We start from the raw sequence: 14,478 nt of genomic DNA, 5'->3' as shown, positions 1-14,478 counted from the left end.
TATTCCGCCGTCGACCGCGGCTATTGCTATCATGCATGGTTTTGTTCTTCATTCGCAGTTCAGAATACGGGTTCCGAGTAAACCTACTACTTACCCTGTGGCGCGCAGGCATAAAGTGGACTGAGCGAGATGCACTAAACCACTTACGGGCATAAAGTACGATATTGTGGAGCCGTGGTCTATGGTCTCGAACTAGCTGTGAAGAAGAAAGGGATTAGAGTATAGGAAAGCATCAACTTGAGGGTTATAAAAGTTCAGGTAACACCCAAGTGAGCCATTATGTCTGCAGTTCTAGAGTCTGGCATATCCTTGCAAGCCATCCTTGTTTCTCCATATCCCTTCCCACCAGAGCGAATGATTTAAGGACCTGAACAGCTCCCAACATGGCTTCAGCAAATGAGACACCTGGCTACATCCCAGTCTCCGAATGGCCAAATCTCGATGCCCTCGCGGTAGGCTTCAATGAGCACTTGATGGCTGAGTCCCGCAAGCTCACCGGGAAGAGCCTAACGCTATTCCTCAATGATGCCAATCTCATACGGATCGCGCACTGTTTTCTCGATAATGACACTCTAGAATGGGAGGTTCAGAGAGATAAACAGACCGGGACTGCAAAGTACAAAGCCTTCGAAGTCCGACCAGATACCTTCTTTGTTGATTTCTACAAGCCCGATTATCAAGAGCAAGTCAGTCTCGTGATGAACCTGCGCACCGGACAGGCCATTGTTGGAGTTTCTGGCTTTCACATCAAAGACGGGCAGAAACGGACCTGGACCCGGTTCTTGAACGCCTCAATTGGCGGACGCAACGACGTTGTCCCATTTGCGCCGACAACAGATCTTATCGGTAAACACATCCTATACCGCTACACACCCCGGGATGCCTACGAGCACATCTACCTAAACCAAGGCACATTGACGTGGCATTGTCTGAGTGGGACGGAAAAAGGGCTTGCAGATACTGAGCCATGCAGAATGCTGAAGCTGGATGAGAAATTGTATCTGCTGTTTTGGAGCGAGAAGATCATGCCTGTTGAATCGATTGTCGTGGTGGATCTTCATCAGATGCGCTCGACAGGCCGGTTCTTCTGCTGGGACCCGAAGCCGGCAAAACTGGTGCAGATGTTATTTGGTTCGTACGCGACAATATTGGCTCAAACGGATGCTGCTGAAACGCTTGCCTTGAGGGGATCTCATATCTGCTCATGGTACCCAAGGAAAGGCATACTGGATAGTCAAGGTAGCGAGATGAGCATGCAGCATTTAGTGATGAGCAGTCGCAACTGTATGCCCGATTAATGATTCAAATGCATAGTGTTATTCTTGGCTTTCTGCTTATCATTTGTTTGTCAAATTATTAGATTCACGATTGGATAAGGTGGGGAAGACGGAGTATTGCTGTGCCCCATAACTCTCCTTAAGAACCAGGCCCGCTCGAGGCCCCGGAATGGCTTCCTCCATGTAAACAATGAAGCATGCCTAAATACAAGACTTCAAACCCACGAAAGAGAATTAAATCGCGTGGTAAGAGACCCAGCTGAGTAGAGAAATACGTGATACACTAACCACAACATCCTAACCCATAGCCGGCTGCCAGACATGCAAGAAACGGGTGAGTGACACGACCAACTCATCATGGGCACCGTGATCTTGCTCCGCATATGATCTGACTTTGGCAAAACAGCGCATCAAGTGTGACGAGAAAGCCCATGGTTGCTCTCCCTGTGAGAAGAAAGGACTGCAGTGCCCTGGCTACAGGAAAGATGTGAAATGGTCCGATAAATATGAGGTGCTCAGAGGGTCTGCGACAAGCCAAGAACATTCATTTCACAGGGATGATTCGGCCTGGTTCGTAGAGGGTGCTCTTCAACTGAGAGCTGCCATCGCTCCCAGCCACATAGGGAGTGTCAAGACCGCGGACGCGCCATTGGAGAGCACAGACATGGCAACGAGTACCGCAGACTGCTGGATTAATACACATGTTTGGGATAAGTTGTGCAGTTGTTCTGCAGAGCTGTACCATGAAGACCAGCTCTATCAGAACCAACTGCTATACAGCTGTCCGGAACCAGTTACTGACCAATTACTGAGATACTACTTCTCGCAAGTGTGCGGCATCCTTTCTGCCTTTGACTCATCGCAAAATCCGCTCCGGTCGCTGCTCGAAGAACTTATACCATCATGTCCAGCACTTTTGCATTCCGTCCTCTCAATGTCGTCCGCTCATCTACATCGGCGACAGAAAGACCGGATGAGGTACTCACTTGAACATCGAACCCAGGCTATATCACAGCTGGCCTCCAACATCACAGAGGTTACTAGTACTGAGGGTTCTGCACCAGCAAGCCTAGATACGAATGCTTTATTGCTGAGTTCTATATTACTCGGAATGACCTCGGTAAGCTCTACGTTCATTCCGTTTGGAAACTGGTCTTTCGTGTCCTTACTAAAATTTTACCGAAAATCAGACATGGCATGAGGTATCCATGCTAGATTTAGTACATCTCAATGGCGCCCGTATTCTGTTTCAAAAGTGGATAATGAACACCCACCAACAAAGCGTTGGACCGCCCCCTTATGATACGAGTTCTAGCTTCTTAGTTGGTGTAATGGCATACTGGGAGGCTCTTGCCTCCTTTCACGTTGACCAGGACCTGGAGGCAGTAGACTATCTATGGGATATTTGCAATAGGGCAACAAATTCGGAGGCTTGCTGTCCGAATCCACTTACCGGGGTCAGTACATCACTGTTTATCTCTATGGCTCAGGTCGGTACATTGTCTAGACAGCTTCGCCTTGTTGATCGGCTGTGCTCCCTGGCAGGCCCGGATAAATACAAGGGAGAGATGTATCTTTCACTTCTCGACAAAGCAAAGAAAATTGAGAAGTACGTGCGCGCTTATGCTGTATTGCCGGTTGATGAGATTAGCGCTACAGGAGATGACCTCACACCATCGAGCCATCTTCATACTATGGGACTTGTGTACCGGCTATCGATACTGCTCGAGCTTTACCGGCTTTTCCCAGAGTTACTTCGGTCGAGCGATGACCTAATTAGTTACAGCCCCAGTTCATCAGAGACAAAACACTTCCTTGACACACTCGCCACAAACATCTTGACCCTGCTGGTTTCTATCCCTCCATCATCAAGGACAAAGGCTATCCAGGTTCTTCCATTGATCATTGCAGGCAGCGCGCTGCAAGGGCAGACGCAGCCCTCATCCAGTACATCGTCGTTGCCGTTATGTATTCGCGACCCGATTCAAGGGATCATGTCACTATCTAGCAACAGCCTCATCACGAATTATTGGAGACGTGTTGTCATGGACAAAATTACTAGTCTACGAGACTATGTTGGTCTGGACTCGGTGGACCACGCGAGAAGAATAGTGGAAGGAGTGTGGATGCGAGCGGATAGCATGAGCTCTAGAGGCGCAGGGCCTTGCTCCATGGTTAGCTGGTTGGACGTGATGAGAGAGGATAAGCTACAGACGTTCTTTGGTTAGCGATGTGTATGTCTCCTTCCTGCAACGAAGCAATCCATACATACCATCAGCACACTCCCTTATCAGCGCTTCCAAAATAATGGCCCTAGGGAGTACCTATGCGTCGTATGTCTGAGTGCTTTGAGCAAGATGGCGTTTATTATGAGGCATATTCCTCAGCCTCATATTGGAATATCAAAACGGCTGGTTGAATGTTCTGTCGTAATGCCAATCTCAAGTCAGCGAGGCGTCCAATCTATGGTAAGCGAACCCCGCCCGTCTGTCTGGAGAATGAGGCCTGATGGACACCGTTTTCATCCTGTATACAATCTGACCAGTACGGTTATCAATACGAAGGTGAGGACCATGACGCCGAAGGATGCTAGTAGTTATTTGCGTTGTCCAATCAACAGGTAATGCTACTCTCCTTTTCGGGTGGCGAGATGAGCAGGAACAATGGTGATTGGCTGCTCTGGGTCAGCTGAATGCAGTGTGTCTGCCAAGCTGCCGATATGTTGTGATGCGTTTTGTCACGGATCGTACCGTGTATTGTCATAGCTGGCTCGCGATAACATCCTCTGCGATTAAGTATACTATCCAGGAGAAACAACGAAATAGAAAAGTTACTATGATTAGGCCTGTATAGAATGACAAGTCTAAAAAGCAGCGCTGCTATCATGGCAATTCCCTTGGATGCGACTGTGTGCATTGAGGTCAGGCGCTGGATTGAATTCGGTTGGGTGAAGCGGGTGCCACGAAGGAAGGCAGCCAGCGAGGGGCGGGATCTGCCTGGATCCCCTTCTCGACGGTCGCTCGTCTCTTTTCCCTCTTGCAACGCCCCAGCCATCGCTTTTCAACCATCAACAACCGTCATCGAACTCCACCACAACCATCTCGCTGTCATCCCAAAACTCAGGCAAAATGCTGCTGATACCTGTCTAAAGCGTTCCATGTGCTTTTATGTACACCAACCCGCGCAATTCTACCGATTCTCCGTGCCCCCCTTTCGCCCATCATGACCACAACCCTTGAACGCAGCCTCTCTCGCACGTCGAGCATGTCCATCCCCGTCTCTAGCCCTCGACTATCTCTCATCCATGAAAACACACCTCCAGCCTTAGCAGACCCGTCCCTGTCACACATCCATGACCGCCTGACCTTTCTGGACTCCCGCCTACTTGAGCTACGCTCCAGCGTTTTAACCAAAGATGGCTACGTTGACCGACGAAACCGCGAAGACGAACACATTCGCCGCGAATTTGAAGCCCATCGGTCAATTTCTAGTCGAATCGATCTGAATGTTGTTGCGTTGAAGACAGACGTCGACCAGTTGAAGTCAGGCATATCCCAACTCAAGTCCAGTATCGGCCAAAGCGGCAACGAGACCGTCTTTCTTCGCAGTGATGTCGACCGCTTGTCGAAAAACGTGGAACAGATCCAGTCAGATGTTGAGCACCTGCAGACTGACGTATGTGGATGTCGCGTGGAGATCAGCAAACTACACGCGACTATCAGCCAACTTCGAACGGATCTGATAACTCTGCAACATGAGACATCGCGGCATTTGACTTCTGTGTTCAATCGGTTCTCTCTTATTGAGTCTCGGATGAAGCATTCTGAAAGAGTTCGTTTCAACTCCCTGGCCCACACGACACATGCACCGATCACGCCTGTACCTGTCGTTGAAGAGGATGGATCGTTGCAGTGGCCTGAATATTTCCCTCGCACCGTGTGGAGATTTTGGTGTCTGAAGAAGCGAAGCAGGAGTAAGTGCAGGAATAATTGCGTCACAACGGCAAGCATCTAACTTTAACTCAGTCAACCGATTGGCACAACTGGCCGACTTCTATCAGCTTGGAGGATATGAGTATTGGGGCCGCATGCACCAGGAGCAAAGCCTGTTTGCGAGTGATAGCGACTCCAGTGATTCCAGCGATTATCCGTCCAACTTAAGTCGCGCAGAAGCCGTACGCCTGTACCCCGAGGCTGCACACCAGGCCCTGGCTGCGACCTTGGGGTTGGTATATTATAAGATTCGCAACGAAGTGGGCGAAGGCCCGAACACTGCTATAACCCGCCCACCTAAACGTCAGCAAGAAGAGGTGATTTCGGCTACTTCGAGCAAGGAGAAGCCGGTCAAGATGGCACGCCGCCCAACTGTGTCACCTACGACTCTGAAAAGGCTCATCACTGGACCCTCTTTGGAGTCCAAGTCTCTGACCTCTGAAGAGTCTGACAAGCTTGGTTGGAATGCCCACTCTGAGATCTCTGACGACACAATGAGCAAGCTTCGTGGAATCGTTTCGGACGAGGTTGGTACATTGCTTCGAGCCTTGGAGAAAGGCCGAATCCGACTTCGATCCAACCGATCCGAGCGGACGAACATGTCGCCCACTGAGTCTAGAGCCGCTGAGTCTAAAGCTGGCTCTCGCAACAGCAAGGTTGCACCAGAGGACGAGCCAACTTTGCCGAATACGATTCCTACCGAAGTACTATCTATTTCCTCTGATCATGCCGAGAAAATCGGCGATCACGAGCTTCCAGACACTGCGTCTGATGCTTCGAGTCCACTGACTTGAGCCCATGGGATACACACTGCAGTTGTGATATCTCTACACAATACGTCGATACATCGGTTACGTCGTCTAACCGCCTAGCCGCTGCATAGCAGACGCTCGGGTATTCGTGGATCACCGTTCCACGCCAGGCTATGTCGCGCCATCGATTGATCGAGGCTGCGGAGCCTGCTGGAACCTCCGATGAATACCTGAAAGGCAGAGACGAACTTGCTCGCCAAAGGTGAGCGTTTGACTTATACCGACGATCTATAATGTCTTGGCTATATAAGCCGCTATGGACGTTGATACCCGACAAGCATCAAAGGCGTCCTGTTTGATTTATTCTGGTTCATATGATACCCCATGTTTGGATATTGGATCTAGCGTACATACTTTTGACCTTGATTACACAATTAACCAGTGATTATTGACCAAGCATAGCTCGATCCGAGACAACGGGTCGGGAGTTCGAGTAACTACCTATACGATCGAGATCGCTGTCTTCGCTCAGACTGCCTCGAAGTGCATCGGCCGATCATAGATGATTTCTTCCTAGACAGATGCAAGTAAAGCACGGTTCCACCCGACTCTCCAGTTGTCGCTATGATATAAACAATTATTAGGTACAAGTAGATGTCCCCTCCCCTCCCTTCTATGTCATGATGCTCCAGCCAGATCTAGATAGTTCCTACGCTGCTGCCGAAGGCTCGAACAGATCCTTCTGGAGGACTTCCAGAACCTTGGATTCGTCGACGCCTTGAAGGTCAATGGCACCCGGAGGCAATGTGTCGTCTGCATCCCCCGTATCCTCGCTGCTCTCCTCCGGCGACTGATGCGTGCGGAGGTACTCTTCCTCTAGAATGTACTTGGAATCTTCCTGGGCCCGTATAGTATCAGGTGAGTCCGGCAGCACGTAGATGGTCGGGAACTCCAAGACTGTGTGACCACGCAGAGCGGCAGCAATGGTGATCTTCGGGGGCAGTGGGGCCAACACTGGCTGTTTCGTAGCTGTCCGCGGACGATGAAGGTAGAAGTAGAAATCGCGGTGGGGGGTGAGTGGCAGCACGTCTGATGTAGGTGTCGCCTCTGAAGCTTCCGGTTGAGCGGTTGGTGTGTCTGTCGGCTGTGTAGGTTCTGTAGCCGAGGCTGGCTCGGTGGCTGTAGTTGTGGCATCCTGCGGTTGTTGCTCCGTCTTCGACTCTGGCGTCTCCGCTGGCTTCTCATCCCCAGTCTGCTTCTGATCCTGCTCATCACTTCCTTCCTCCTTAGGAACAGGAACCACGCGATCGTAAGAATCCGCAACAGGAGCCATCTCGGAACAATTCCTCATCCTCTTCTCCCCATCACTCAGAATCCACTCGACCGTCCAAACCAAACACTGATTCCTAGATACCACGTAGTTAGCACGATCCCCCATCCCCCAAGCCAACAAAGAACTCAGAGAGAGATAGACATACCTCCCCAACCACCGACTCCCATTCCCCTTGTTCCTACTCATCCCCTTCGGCGCCCTAACAACCCTAACCCCTCTCTCCTCCGCACGTCTCAAAAACTCCATCTCAGCCCTCGTCCCACCACCAGCACTACCAGTATCCCCTCCCCTCTTCCTCTTCCCCCCAGCACCAGCACCAGCACCAGCACCACCCTTATTCCCATTTCCTCCACCCACATCCCCCGCATCCAACCCAACCGCCTCCAAATCCCTCACATCCGAAGAAGCAACATCAATCCCCCTATTCTCCGCATCCCGTCCCGCCCGCTCAATGGAGCGCTCAATCCCCGTAATGAAATTAAAGTCCCGATCGAAGGCGGATTCCGTTGCTAGTTCGGACCGGCGCAGGTAGGCGGCTGGGTCGCGGATCCCTGAACATTGGGACCAGAGTTTGTGTCGCCGTGTGCAGGGTAGCGAGCATGTGCGTGTTGAGCATCGTGGACAGCGGTATTTGGGGGGTTGGAGGTGGCTGTTTTTTTTTTTCTCAGGGGAGTGGTTAGTGAGAGCTGGGTGGGAGGGTGGATGGGATGGGATGGGGGGACGAACCAGATTGAGCAGAGGTCGGAGAGGGGGGAGTCGGGGGTGGAGGTGGACATTGCTTTTTTAATTTGTCTTTTGGTTTGGTATTGGTATTAGTAGATTGGATTGGAGGGGTTCTTCAGGTTGAAGTGTGGTGATGGAGGAGGAGGATGTGTCTGTCGCATGCGGAGAAAAAATGATAGCATGGATAGGTTTTCGTATCGGAGATAAGCTGGAGTTGATGGATGGTGGCTTATCGATAAGGGAGGGAGCTTGGGGTGGTTGGTGCCTGGGGCAGAAAGACGGTTCCGTTTGTAGAGTTGTATAGTTAAGTTTCAAACAAACATGAGTGGCTAATGTCTTAGCAACTTATAAGCTAAACGCAAAAGAAAATGTGTATCTGATATTCAATCAACTAATTCAACGAAATAAAACCAGCACCCCGTCCTGTCTCCTCCAACAACTGCTCACCCAGACTCTCCATCTCAGCACGCATAAGCGCAGTCGCACCCTTGTCTTGCCAACTTCTCTCAAAGTCAATCAACCTAACCGTACCATCACCCCGAACAACAAAATTATATCTATTAACATCGCCATGCACGATACCAATATCATGCAGACTCTTCAACACAGCTTGACACCCGACAAGATCCTCGATCCCCGCTTCCCGCCCCTCCATCTTTTCGAGTATGAACCCAATGACACGTCCATGCTCATGCACATGGCCCAGGAATCGCGGAGCGAGATCAGAGATGCCCTGTAATTGCTTATATATAGACGTCTCTCGCGCTAATCTTGGTATTTCCCACTCGAATCGGGCAGTTTTGACAATTACTGTTGCGTTCTCTCCCAACGTCGTAGTCCTTAGCGACTCGCTAATAGTACTGCAGTAGGTTGCTTCGAATGTAGTAGCTGTAAGCTGTCTTGTCCTTCTTAGCTGAAGACAGTCAATCTGCACAGGATGCCAGATGTCTGATATGCCGATTAGATTTCGGTTCTGTAGTTCGATGGTGAGTTGATGGCTGGATGGGTTTCGGCTGATGAGTGCGCAGTTCCAGGTATTGTCTCCTGGGAGGTTGTGTAGTGAGCTGAGAGGTGTGGAGAGGGTTGAGCGGTTGACCGTTCCGGGTCGGATTGTGAGGTATCGGATTTTGTTTTGTAGGAGGATTCGGTAGTCGCTGTCATCTTTGCTTGATACCTCCATGGAGAGGATCGTGGGGGAGGAATTGGTTGGGGTCATTGAGGGAGGGAGTGTGGGGGAGGGTTTGTGGGTGGTGGTGATGGTGGTGGTGGTGGTGGATAGGGTTGGAGGAAAGGAGGTGAACTCATGAGATACTATCTTCTCTGAAAAGATTTGATTGGCAGCTTAAGCATAAGTATTTACTGGGGATACTTTGCCAGTGAGAGTGTGAAAGATCTTACTGGAAAGTGTGAAAGCGAAAGTATGAAAGAACTGGCAGACTGCCAGGATCATCCGCATATGCGCCTATCATGCATGTTGCACGGGCATTGCACCGAAGAAAATTATTTCAATTCCATTACTATCCTGAGTTCCAGTACTATCCTGAATATTATCTCAAGCTACTCAAAATTCCACTTTGTTGACCAGCAAGCCTCCTGTACCAAGCCTTCTGACAAGCTATCTTCTGCCACATGGATTAGGAATATGCCTCTTCCTAGCGCAGCCTCCATTCTTAACAAACGCCGGGACGTCAGGCTTGATGGTGCCCCCCTTGCTCAATTCCCATAGCTTGCGAGCCTCTGAACACTTTCCAAAATGCACCATGAATTGATCATGCGAATAAAACCTATCTCGGTCATCCCAGTCATCATAGTCTGCCCCTGACGACTGCAAGGCCTTCTCTAGAGAAATCTGGCAGCCACTGCAGGAAACGCCCCTCTCAATGACACCTTTTTTCTCGTCGAGATAAGGTAGAGCCGTACAGGCCATATAACGCTGTAGCTCTGTGTAGACCTTTGAATGAAGCCTGGGGATAATTGGAACCCGGTCAGGCGGGAAGAGCGATTTAGCGGATCTTTCCAAAACAAATTCGAATCGTCCCGTTCGCTTTATTTCATCCAACGAGTACACCCCAGGCAGCGTCGTTATCATAGGAATCCGGCTGGAAATAGGAACCGGCCGCCAGCCCAGGAATGGTCTGACGTGACAAGTAGGCAAAAGGTAAGGAAGGTGATCGTCCTGAATGCAGAAGAAACAACATCTCATGAACGATGGAAGGAAGATAAAGCCACCAAAGGCACCGCATTCCTTACAATTTTTTGTGCAGAGAACGCCATATAGGTCCGAAAGTGTGAACCAAGATGCCATGCCGGTTCTGAAGATGACAAACAGGGACTCGACGGCGTATTTGACTACCGCTTTGTAGTATCCACTGGCGCTGGCGATTTGTCGAGCTCGACGGTTGACTCGATGGAAGCGAAACAAGGATTGAATGTCGAGCGATAGGCATATCTCGTGGATGAACTCTAGTGGAAAGACATCCAGAACTCCTAGACTCGAATTCAGGTCGATGGCATGGGTTTGGGGGGTCAGCAAATGGCGTATCAGGTTGTGGTGTGTAGGGGATGTTCTGATGACTGCTAAGTCGTAGTCGAGTCGGTGATATGAGGCAACGCGAATGACATCTTTGACAGCTGGAGCTTGAGCTTTCTTTTCAAGACGCGTTGTTTCTGCTGGTTGGTGCAAATCCATGTTGAATGATCGTCAGTATAGATACTGTTGATACTGCACGATCCGGCAGAGTCAAGGTCACAAAGTCCCAACCACTAACATGGCGTGATAACTTGGAATGATTGTTTACCCTATCATCCACTGACTGAACAGAGATACATCATGAGCGAGTATGGGATTTCTCAAATAAATAGAACTCGTTGTATACATCGCAGTCACTGTCTATACATACACGTGACATCCTGCAGTACGCATTGGGGTTAGCGTTCCTCTATCATTCACAATAATTAAGTGCATCGTAATCTCGTGAATAACCAACATATGTTGAACTTAAATAGTGATGATAAATATGGTGAAATGAAGAGTCGTGAATAGCTTGCCATGGCTAGTTTGGGGAAAGTAGATAGTAGCGGCTAACCCGGAGTATACTAGAGTTTTTACCCCATATGCTACTTCCTACCTGTCAGACCAAGAATATCTTCCACATAACTATGATGACATGCTATAATAGCCAAATTGACAGTGAATTCTATAATTACTTCCCTTACAAAGTATATATCTCCTAGTACCAAATTGTAGACCATATACACACTCTACGACCACACCCCATCCCTTGATTACTGATCGCGCATCGCGGATTTCTAATCTCGGCATGACAAGAACCCCGACTGGAATGACGCCATGAGAATCTCCTCATTTACTATATAATTCCATATCAACCCCTCTTTCTCCATAAACATCCAGAAGCTATATCTTCTTTGTTTCTTCAACGGAAACTCTATATCATCAAAATGGCCACCAAACCCTTCGCCATCATCGCCGGTGTCGGTCCAGGCACTGTACGTTCATCCCTCCCATCCCCATACTGTCTCCCCCTTCCAAACAGAACTAACAGCAGAAAAGGGCGCCTCCATTGCCCGCCGCTTCGCCAAATCCTACCCCATCGTAGTTCTAGCCCGCAACCCAGCCAACTACCAGCCGGTCGTGGACGAAATCAACTCCGCTGGCGGCCAAGCCACCGGCATCAGCGCCGACCTCTCCGACACCACAGGTGTCCGCTCCGCCTTTGAGCAGATCAAATCGCAGTTCCAGGGTTCATCGCTAGCCGCTGCCGTATTTAATTCGGGCGGTGGATTCGTGAGGAAGCCTTTCCTCGAGTTGACCGAGACGGACTTTGCTTCCGGCTTTGAGAGTCAGGGGTATGCATGTCCCCCCTCCTCCCCTATATTCCCGAGGAAATACTAATTTGATAATACAGAAAAGGAGCATTCAACTTCGCGCAGAATGTCCTCCCACTCTTCCCTGCTGAGTCGCAAGGAGGGTTGAAATACCCACCTACTCTCATTTTCACCGGCGCGACAGCCAGTCTTAAGGGCTCGGCGCAATTTGCTTCCTTTGCGGCGGGCAAGTTTGCGCTGAGAGCGTTGGCGCAGTCGCTGGCGAGGGAGTTCGGGCCTAAGGGCATTCATGTCTCGCATGTGATTATTGATGGGGTTATTGATATCCCGAGGACGAAGGGGTGGGTGTTTGAGAAGGAGGATGCGAAGCTGGATCCTGAGGCAGTAAGTTTTTCTATTCCATTGCATTGAGCGGTTTTTGGTTGTTTGGTTGTTTGATGGGGTGAGATGCTGATGATGTGGTTAGATCGCCGAATCGTATTGGCATTTGCATACGCAGCCTAGAACGACGTTCGGGTTTGAGTTGGATTTGAGGCCGTACGTGGAGAGGTGGTAAGGAGAAAATCGGGGAAGAGGGAATGTGCAGTCATTGGAGATTATTGTATCCCAAGTTGATAATGTGTAAGGATGAAGTTGCAGAGGGTAGTATCTGAATGAACTACAATATCGATCTCGAAAGACAGGAATAGCTTCTGAATTTACTGATTACTAGCTATGAAATAAGCTAGTAAATCAAAATTCCACAATTAGGTCATATGAGTTAAGCTTGAAGCAATTCTACTTCACAAAGATGTAAACAGTCCAGCAGACCTACGCACAACTCTGCACAACCCCTATGCAGCTGACTAACCAGCACAACACAACCACCTCCGCATCATCAATTCCATCATCATCATCATCCAAACTCCCCATCCACCACCACAACCACAACACCAGCTTCCCACTCACCGCACCACAGCTACCTACCCACACAATGTCATACACCACCGACCCCCCACCTTCCGGGGACCCTCCCGCCGTGTTCAAAGACCCAAACGACCCATTCTCGCGCTTCCACCCACTAAGAGTGAACCCGAAGCTCTTCAAACGCCCGGACCCAATAACCCTCTACCTAGGCTTCGGGGGCCAAAGCGTATGGAGCTCCCTAGTAACCATGAACGTGATCCGCACACTGGAGCAACACCAACGGATCGCGCACCGGCCGCTCACGCAGCCCGAAGCGGACGCCACAATCGAGCACTGCACGGCACGCCTCTACCACAGCCGAATCGGGCAGCCGGTAGGCGTGCTCGTTGGCGCGATCGGGAGCTACAAGGCATTTCAGAGGACAGATATATGGAAACAGAATTTCGCGCCGGAGGCGGGCATCCGACGGTACGATTTGCTGATCGCGGGGATACAGAAATGGGCGAGGGAAAACCCGAATACGTGGAGAAAGGACGCTACACGGGCGGGGTTGCAGACGGCTTTTGTTGCGTTTGTGTGTCTGATGATTGGTGATGGGATTGCGGGTGCCAGGGATATCAATGATATGATGATGGATTCTAGGTTGAAGGGGCTTTGGGCTGAGGCGAGGAAGAGGAGGGGTGAGATGAGGGAGCCTGATAATAGGACGGGGAGGATGCCGCCGACGACGCCGATGCCCGGGTCGAAGGGTGAGGAGCAGAGTCAGTTGCCGCAGCAGGGTGATGGGCTTGGGGTGCAGACTGGGTCGGATGAGGAGGCGGCGAGGTTCGGGTCGAGTACGACGTCGTGGGGCACGGAGACGAAGAAGGTGGCTACGCCGTCTTATGAGACGCCGAAGTCGTCGAGGGATAAGGCTGATGACTTTTGGGATGATGCTAGTCCTGTGGCTGCTGAGTATAGGGACAAGGACCAGTCGGTGCCTGGGGAGAGTGCCTGGGAGCGGATTCGAAAGCAGAATAATGTCTCGGCTCAGCGGGAGGTGCGGACGGTGTATAAACCTGCGTCGAGTTCGACACCCTCTGCTCCTGCTCCTGCTCCGGCTAACGATAAGCCGAGTGAGCGTGAGTTGGCGCAGGCGGAATTTGACAGAATGTTGGAGGCGGAGCGGAAGATGTCGACGGACAGTCTGAACACTCCACAGCAGCACACCTCTGGGTGGTGGGGGAAATGGGACTGATTGTTTGTATAGTGGCTTGTACATCATAGCGCTGACTTTATTGTCCATGGCTTGGACAGGTGAACTCTGATTATGACTTTCCCCTCTGCCAGTTGATTACTTGTCCTTGACCGAGAGTTGCCCGGTGCCAGTTGGATACAGCTACATGTTTCCTGCAAACAATGTCTTCGTAAGACCTAATTCTCTAACGTAATTGACCAGTGTAGTCCGGAATGGCTTGATTAATCACTAAGTGTCTGCATAGTTTGGCAAGACTTAGACAAATAGGTTAAGGAGCGACTTTTCTCGTACCCCCGAGGGCTATGTTTAGACGAGGAAGAATGGAAATATGAAAGAAAACCCATTATAGTGCACTTCTGGTAACTGAGTAATTCCTTGCCTGTCCATCATTATCGGGGAAGCGTAGTGTCAG

General features: G+C 50.3%; 8 protein-coding genes across 8 annotated transcripts; 5 read left to right on the top strand and 3 right to left on the bottom strand.

Moving 5' to 3' along the window:
- Positions 1-383: 383 nt before the first annotated feature.
- On the top strand, positions 384-1,298 carry BO88DRAFT_411909 (molybdenum cofactor biosynthesis F family protein; the record flags this gene model as incomplete). The annotated part of the gene is made up of 1 exon (XM_025708059.1): positions 384-1,298. One exon carries the CDS (start codon positions 384-386, stop codon positions 1,296-1,298), a length of 915 nt encoding a protein of 304 aa, XP_025566816.1.
- Positions 1,299-1,474: 176 nt separating this feature from the next.
- On the top strand, positions 1,475-3,505 carry BO88DRAFT_432798 (Zn(II)2Cys6 transcription factor; the record flags this gene model as incomplete). The annotated part of the gene is made up of 4 exons (XM_025709385.1): positions 1,475-1,523; positions 1,586-1,611; positions 1,684-2,397; positions 2,468-3,505. 4 exons carry the CDS (start codon positions 1,475-1,477, stop codon positions 3,503-3,505), a joined length of 1,827 nt encoding a protein of 608 aa, XP_025566815.1.
- Positions 3,506-4,499: 994 nt separating this feature from the next.
- Positions 4,500-6,063, top strand: BO88DRAFT_422712 (uncharacterized protein; the record flags this gene model as incomplete). The annotated part of the gene is made up of 2 exons (XM_025708591.1): positions 4,500-5,250; positions 5,303-6,063. 2 exons carry the CDS (start codon positions 4,500-4,502, stop codon positions 6,061-6,063), a joined length of 1,512 nt encoding a protein of 503 aa, XP_025566814.1.
- A 667-nt stretch (positions 6,064-6,730) lies between these two features.
- BO88DRAFT_441505 (uncharacterized protein) lies at positions 6,731-8,254 on the bottom strand (the record flags this gene model as incomplete). The annotated part of the gene is made up of 2 exons (XM_025709885.1): positions 8,081-8,254; positions 6,731-8,003 (listed from the first exon to the last, which is right to left on the bottom strand). Exons 1-2 carry the CDS (start codon positions 8,128-8,130, stop codon positions 6,731-6,733), a joined length of 1,323 nt encoding a protein of 440 aa, XP_025566813.1. The 5' UTR covers positions 8,131-8,254.
- A 214-nt stretch (positions 8,255-8,468) lies between these two features.
- Positions 8,469-9,293, bottom strand: BO88DRAFT_473838 (alpha-galactosidase A; the record flags this gene model as incomplete). The annotated part of the gene is made up of 1 exon (XM_025711783.1): positions 8,469-9,293. One exon carries the CDS (start codon positions 9,291-9,293, stop codon positions 8,469-8,471), a length of 825 nt encoding a protein of 274 aa, XP_025566812.1.
- Positions 9,294-9,692: 399 nt separating this feature from the next.
- On the bottom strand, positions 9,693-10,766 carry BO88DRAFT_422710 (F-box domain-containing protein; the record flags this gene model as incomplete). The annotated part of the gene is made up of 1 exon (XM_025708590.1): positions 9,693-10,766. One exon carries the CDS (start codon positions 10,764-10,766, stop codon positions 9,693-9,695), a length of 1,074 nt encoding a protein of 357 aa, XP_025566811.1.
- A 695-nt stretch (positions 10,767-11,461) lies between these two features.
- Positions 11,462-12,605, top strand: BO88DRAFT_402075 (oxidoreductase, short chain dehydrogenase/reductase family). Its single transcript, XM_025706010.1, has 4 exons — positions 11,462-11,584; positions 11,649-11,944; positions 12,004-12,307; positions 12,390-12,605. Exons 1-4 carry the CDS (start codon positions 11,537-11,539, stop codon positions 12,477-12,479), a joined length of 738 nt encoding a protein of 245 aa, XP_025566810.1. The 5' UTR covers positions 11,462-11,536; the 3' UTR covers positions 12,480-12,605.
- Positions 12,606-12,833: 228 nt separating this feature from the next.
- On the top strand, positions 12,834-14,343 carry BO88DRAFT_402074 (putative endo-1,3(4)-beta-glucanase). The gene has a single exon (XM_025706009.1). The coding sequence runs from the start codon at positions 12,897-12,899 to the stop codon at positions 14,064-14,066; it is 1,170 nt and encodes a 389-aa protein (XP_025566809.1). The 5' UTR covers positions 12,834-12,896; the 3' UTR covers positions 14,067-14,343.
- The last annotated feature ends 135 nt before the right edge of the window (positions 14,344-14,478 follow it).

This window comes from Aspergillus vadensis, assembly GCF_003184925.1.
Source record: "Aspergillus vadensis CBS 113365 unplaced genomic scaffold BO88scaffold_3, whole genome shotgun sequence".
In the NCBI taxonomy this organism is placed as follows: domain Eukaryota; kingdom Fungi; phylum Ascomycota; class Eurotiomycetes; order Eurotiales; family Aspergillaceae; genus Aspergillus; species Aspergillus vadensis.
Note: the sequence above shows the minus strand (reverse complement) of the source record. Positions and strands in the feature narration are given on the sequence as shown.

Bases quoted from the DNA above. Each gene is read 5' to 3' on its own strand.
- BO88DRAFT_402075 (XM_025706010.1), top strand. From the start codon at position 11,537: ATGGCCACCAAACCCTTCGCCATCATCGCCGGTGTCGGTCCAGGCACT. The intron at 11,945-12,003 runs GTATGCATGTCC...TTGATAATACAG, and splicing joins TCCGGCTTTGAGAGTCAGGG to AAAAGGAGCATTCAACTTCG. The intron at 12,308-12,389 runs GTAAGTTTTTCT...TGATGTGGTTAG, and splicing joins CGAAGCTGGATCCTGAGGCA to ATCGCCGAATCGTATTGGCA.
- BO88DRAFT_402074 (XM_025706009.1), top strand. From the start codon at position 12,897: ATGTCATACACCACCGACCCCCCACCTTCCGGGGACCCTCCCGCCGTG.